The sequence below is a fragment of the Crocuta crocuta genome, unplaced genomic scaffold, assembly GCF_008692635.1.
Source record: "Crocuta crocuta isolate KB4526 unplaced genomic scaffold, BGI_CrCroc_1.0 scaffold167, whole genome shotgun sequence".
Taxonomy (NCBI): Eukaryota; Metazoa; Chordata; class Mammalia; order Carnivora; family Hyaenidae; genus Crocuta; species Crocuta crocuta.
This window is the reverse complement of record NW_027532406.1, coordinates 5,310,759-5,316,758: the sequence shown is the minus strand read 5'-3', so window position 1 is coordinate 5,316,758 and position 6,000 is coordinate 5,310,759. Positions and strand designations below refer to the sequence as shown.

Here is a 6,000-nt window from a genome sequence, read left to right as displayed (position 1 = left end):
GGGCGCTGCTGGCCTGCCTGCTGTCCCTGCACTGTGCGCTCTGCGCCGCCGCGGGCAGCCGGACCCCAGGTGCGTGCAGGTCGGGCGCGCGCGGGCGCGAGGAGTCCGGGGTGCCCGCGAGGCAGGCAGTCCCCGGGGGCCCGAGGGGCCGGCGGCGTTCCAGGGAGCCGAGGCGGTGCGCGCCCTGGGCTAGAGCTCTTTCTTCCCCTACGCCCCCGGCCCCCGGCGCCAACCAGACCTTGCTCTTCCTTTCTGGCAAGAGAGGTGGAGAACCCCCGAAGAGGTTTTGGGACTATGGAGTCTCTTCTTAGAGGGTATATTTGTCTTTGTCTCTGTATCTCTCTCTGTCTCTCTGTCTGTATCTCTCTCTCTCTCTCATACGCGCGCGCACACACACTGTTGGGCTGTTTCTGTTCTGTGTGTCTTTGACTTTCAGTGCCTACCCTCTCTCCAACTTGCCGTGCGAGTGTCTGACTGCCTCATCCTCCCCGAGTCAGGCTGGCAGGTGGCTGCCCCACACCGCGGGGGGAGGAGGGGGACACCTGGCCCTCACATTCCTGCAGGGAGACACACTTCTAGCTCTCTCCTCCATCACACTCATGCTCTGTGCAGACACCTTCTCACACACAGACCAGACGCCCCACACCCTCACCTGAGCACGGGGAGGGGCCCCGGGTATCTCCAGGCAGGAAACACCTGCTTGTCTGTGAGCTCTATTCATGTACTGAAGGGGGATCTCTCTAGCAGAAATCCTGGGGGTCTTAAAGGGTAAAACTAGAGAAGAATCAGGACCCCCTCACTGTAACTGCCTGGGGCATCGCAGCTTTTCGGGAGATGTCATTTTCTAGGTTTCATCAGTAGCATGAAGGGGGCTAGGGGAGGCAAGGGAGAGAGCCGTGCGGAAATGAAAATCCCTCTAAACTCCCATCCCTGAGTCACCAAGCCTGGAAGCCAGCGAGCTGTCACTGCTGCTGGGCCTGGCTGGGTTTAGCGAGAGCTGTGTGAGGACCTGGCCGCTGGCTCTCAGCCTGGAGCCTGGGGCCATGACCTCACACTTAATTCAGTCCGAGTAGGCAGGTCACCCCATGCGTCTCTTTTTATTTTTGAAGATCTATATTTACCAGGCTTGGTGCTGGGCTATGTAGAAATCTCAGCAGCCTCTGTTTACTTTAAAAAGTTTTCTTTCTAAACTTGGAAAAACATAGAACCTGTGTTCCCTCCCTCCCTTTTCCAGCTCCTCTCTTCTTGACACGTGCCCAGGATCCCCTGGGTTTCTAGGTGTGTGTGTTTTGGTGGCTGCGTTGAGAGAGCTTGGCGAGGAGGGCCCTACCCCGGGCTGGGCTGGTGACTGCAGCACGCTGAGGGAGTTTGGGCCCATCCCGCCATCCCTCTCTTGGCCCTGGGGGCTTTTGCGGAATTTCAGCCCTTTCCTTGGCAGTGCCCAAAGTTGGAAGGCTCGTTGCTAGAGTGACAGACAGGACTCTGGCATCATTTCTTTTCTTCTGTTAAGTTTAACAGGGCCTTGGGGACTCCAGGAAGCAAGTTATGTGCACAGAGTACTTGAACACCGTTCATCTAAGTACAGAGATCCAGGGGCTCAGGAAGCACTGGATGGCCGTTGAATGAACTTGGGCTAAGGGGTCCCTGCAAGGTGACGCTCAGGGTTGCAGAGCCCTCCCTGCCCTGGGGATGACCGGTCTCCTCTTACCTTTCCACAGACTATATTGATAGAACTCCTTGTTTACTTCCAGAACTGCGCCTCTCCGGGAAGCTCGGTGACTATGTTGTGACAGTGCCATGTAGCACAGATTTTCGGGGACGCTTCCTCTCCCACGTGCTGTCTGGGCCAGCAGCAGCCCCCTCAGGGAGCGCAATAGCCGATGAGCCACCAGCACCACGGTCATACTCCAGTCACCTCCGGGTGGCCCGCAGCCCCCTGCGCCGGGAGGGAGCGACCCCGCAGTCTGGCCGGGCAGGGCCCTCCTCCCTCTACTTCAATGTTACTGTTTTCGGGGAGGAACTGCATTTGCGGCTGCGGCCCAACCGACGGCTGGTGGTACCCGGAGCCTCCGTGGAGTGGCAGGAGGATTTTCGGGAGCTGTTCCGACAGCCCTTGCAGCGGGAGTGTGTCTACACCGGGGACGTCACGGGCATGCCAGGGGCAGTTGTCGCCATCAGCAACTGCGACGGATTGGTAAGGGACAACCTTTCATCAAGCTGCTTTGGGCCCCCTGCCCCAGGTACTGGAGCCAGCCTGGCGAGGTTTCCTCCTTGGCTCCCTGTGTTTGACACTCCTGTGGGCACAATGTGTGGTTTGGGCCAAGTCACGGGCCTCACTGCCTCCGGAGAGCTCAGCAACCCCACTGGCCACCAGGTTCACACTCTAGCAGGTGTGAAAGCCCTGATTGGGATGTGCCTTGTTCATTCCCTCGCCATCCGCGGACAGGCTGGGGCCACAGCTTGAGGCAGCAGGGTTCTCTGACATGCGCCCGGATGCGTGCAAGGGTAGGGAAGGCGGGCTCCGCGGGGACTAAGTCCTGCTTGTGCCACTCAGTAGCCATGAGGCTTTGGAGATGTTACCCATCTTCTCCGCGCTGCTTTCCCTTATGTGTGAAGCAAGGATGTATTCATAATGCGCACATTTACTGTGTGTGCCCTGTTTGGCCCGCGCTGTGCAAGCTCCGGATGGTGGGGGGAGGACCCCACAGACATGGTCCGTGATCTCCTGGAGCTGAGTGGTAGTGATGATAAGAGGACCTACATCCCCAGGCAGTGTGGTTGGTGGTCAGCACCTGCCTGGCATGGGGTCAAGGCTGTCTTGGTGTTAGCTGCTGTTATTATCCTTACCGTTATGCCCTCCCTCACACCCCGCTGTCTTCCGTCCCGAAGTCAGCCTGCCCTTTCCCAGTGCTCTGCTCGGCGAGTTCCTTCTTTTTAAACAGATGTCTTTTTAAAGTTTATTTATTTTGAGAGGGAGAGGGAGGGAGAGCACGTGTGTGCGTGGTTGCACGAATGAGGGGCAGAGAGAGGGAGAGAGAGAGAATCCCAAGCAGGCTCACACTGTCAGTGCACAGCCCAAGACGGGGCTCCAATCCACGATCTGTGAGATCATGGCCTGAGCCGAAATCGAGAGTCCGGTACTTAACTGACTGAGCCACCCAGGCGCCCTGTGAGTTCTCTTCCTTGGGACCTGCTCCCTCTAGCCACGTTCAGAATGCCCTGCTGGTTAGCTCCACACTGCCAACCGGGAGCCACGGGTGGCTTCTCTCTGAGGCATGACTCATGCTGGAGTTCGGCTCCAGCCCTGGCGTGCCAGGCACGTGTGAGCCTGCGCCGCAGTCCCAGGCTTTACTTGGTTGCACTCTGTCAGGTATGAGCCGATGTGTCTCAGGAAAGGACCCCCAGGCTCTTCTGCCCTTTGGCTTTAAGTGGGGGATGGGTCAGTTTAGGGGATGGTCGGGGGGTGGTTTTCTTCACTAGCAGGGCTGGGAGCATTCTCATCGTCTTCACATCCTTGCCCGGCGTCTTCCTGAACGTCACACTACCTGTATCTGGGCCAGTGCTTCTTGATCTTTTTTTCATGATCACCCCCCTTAGGAGTTTTTTCAGCCGTTTTTTTTTTCCCCTCTAATTGCCCTCCTCCATGAAATTTTAAAACCATGGGTGTACTACAGACCTGTTTATAAATTGTATGTATATCTGTGTTTTATATATATATATATGAAAGCAATACATATATGTAGGTATATGTATATGTATTTATACATGTATCACATTTATGTATTTACACATATATACATTTATACATATATAAAAAAAAAGAATTCTTTTTGCTTTCCAGAGAACCGGTTTTTGTCCCATGGGTGGTGATAGAGCCCTCAAGGGGAGGCCTGGTCGAGGCAGTGGCTGGTTGTCAAAGTTGGGCGTAGGCTGGACTTACCTGGCACGCAAGGGTTCAGGGAGGCTGACTTCGAGAAGCCCGGGCTCTAAGACCAGACGGGGAAGACTGAGGCCTTGTCCTGAAGCCAGCTGTTGCAGGCCTGCCGGTCTGCACAGCAGAAGCCCCTGTCAGCCTGCGGGCCCACGCCGTGCCCCGGCATCGCGTTTTAGGTGAAAACCCAGAGTGATATTTGCAATCACCCAGGGATGCGGTGTCCATGCAGAGGGAGAGACAGAAGGTGCTGCTGCAAACCGGTGGCCTGACTGCACGACATGGAGAGCTCCTCCTCCATTCCTCAGCCACGGAAGCCGTCGGCTGCTCCGGGACGGGGCCGTGGCCACCACCTCTCCCACTGCCTCCACGAAAGCACGCTGGCGCTTCAAAGCCCTCAGTGGACGATCAACAGCGCTACCGCCCGTGGTGTTATTGCCACTGCTTTTGCCTCCCACTGGGCCACGGCTGCTGCTTTCGCCTGTCTCCCCAGCCAGCCCCTACCCACAGGGATTTCCCAGTTCCCTGCCATTGCAGAAAACAGCCCTGTGTCCCACGAGAGCAAGGGGCTCTTCGCAGTGACCTGGCTGAGCCCCCTTTGGACTCGAAGGCCACGGTGCAACATTTCTGATAAGACTGGACTTTGTATCTGTATGTGGTCTTTGGATTTTAATTAGCACCTCAAATCCCAAAAGTCATTCTTTCCAAAAAAAAAAAAAAATATGTACTGACCACTGGCTGTGGGTAAGGTCCTCAGGGAGACATAAGAAAATGAAAGTGACGCAAAGAATAGCAGCAATGGGCCCAGCCCACACTCCGTGACCTGCATTCATTGTCTTCACCCACTGGATAGATGAGGAAGGTGAGCCGTGGTGGGGGAATCTGAGGATAGGCAGAGAGCTTCTGTTAGCATGGTGCCGTGTGGTTTGTACAGCACGTGGTGTGGATGCAGACGCTGTTATTACCTTGCTTTGCAGAGAGTCCCGGCCCTGCCCTCAAGGAACTGGGGTGGGAAGCGGGAGAAACGCCTCTAGTAGTTTCTGCATGAACTTGCTGGCTTTCCGAAGCACGATGGGGATGGTGCTCGGTAGACGGGAGTGATTGTTGTCTTTGGTGCCAGAAAACGTGACATTTGAATGGGGCCTTGACGGGTGGGTAGAAGTTTGCTGGGGCCAGAGGGTGAGGAGGGCATTCTGGGCAGAGGGAAGAGCTTGAGCTAGCCAGTGAGAGTACATCACCGTGCTGGATAGAACTGGGGAGGGGGTTCCAGAAGACACATGGGGAAGGTGGGCCTTGGCCTGACCTTGAGGGAAGGGCAGGATAGGAGAGGGGTCCTAGAGGGGGGATGGGGGTAGCCTGTTATCTGCAGAGAGTCAGAGCTGGGAGCTGGAGACGTGGCTGTGTAACCCTGGGCAAGCTGCCGTCCTTCTCTGGGCTCCACTTGCCTCTTAGACACACCTCAGGGGCTCAGAGACCCTTCTCCAGCTCTGGCATTGGTGCTTTTTGACACGGGGCAGGCCTGGCTGAGGGAGCTTAAAGCCAGGTCTCTCTAAACCCATGGTGGAGGCCTCCTCGCCTGGCTGGTCCTAGGAGGTGCTGTGGGCCAGACCGGGGCTGGGTTGCCGGTACTGGGAGGAAAGACGCGCAGCCCTGAGTTTGGCCCTCATGGCCAAGCAAACCTTCCAACTGGGAGAAGGTCTTGAACAAAGACTGTTTTGTGTGGATAGACCACAGCCGTTTGGACCTTAGCTGCCCTGGGGGGAGGCGCTGTGTCTAAACTGGTGGCTTGATCCTCATTTCCAACCAGAACCTGCCGGGGCAGGGGCAGCAAATATCACTGCCATCCCAAAGAGTCACTCCCCCATGGGCACCTGGGACAGACGCTGGGAGGGTTCTGGGCGCGGTGATTAACTCATGCTGAAACTGACCTCCTTTCCTACCTGCTCTTCTGGAGGGCCTGGTGTGTCCCAGTGGCGGGGAGGGGGTCAAGAAGGACCCAGGAATGAGGAAGCCAGGACCTCTGCTCTGGGATGAGTTTGTAGGGTAGTGGGGACCCAGACACATAAGCA

General features: G+C 56.6%; 1 protein-coding gene across 1 annotated transcript in view; it reads left to right on the top strand.

The window, feature by feature from the left end:
* Positions 1 to 2: 2 nt before the first annotated feature.
* ADAMTS14 (ADAM metallopeptidase with thrombospondin type 1 motif 14) overlaps positions 3 to 6,000 on the top strand; it is a gene marked incomplete at its 5' end in the record, with an annotated part of 78,897 nt that continues 72,899 nt past the window's right edge. The window contains 2 exons of the mRNA XM_077778497.1: positions 3 to 69; positions 1,752 to 2,194. Of these exons, the coding sequence (XP_077634623.1) occupies positions 3 to 69; positions 1,752 to 2,194 (510 nt within the window). The remainder of the gene's footprint in view (positions 70 to 1,751; positions 2,195 to 6,000) is intronic.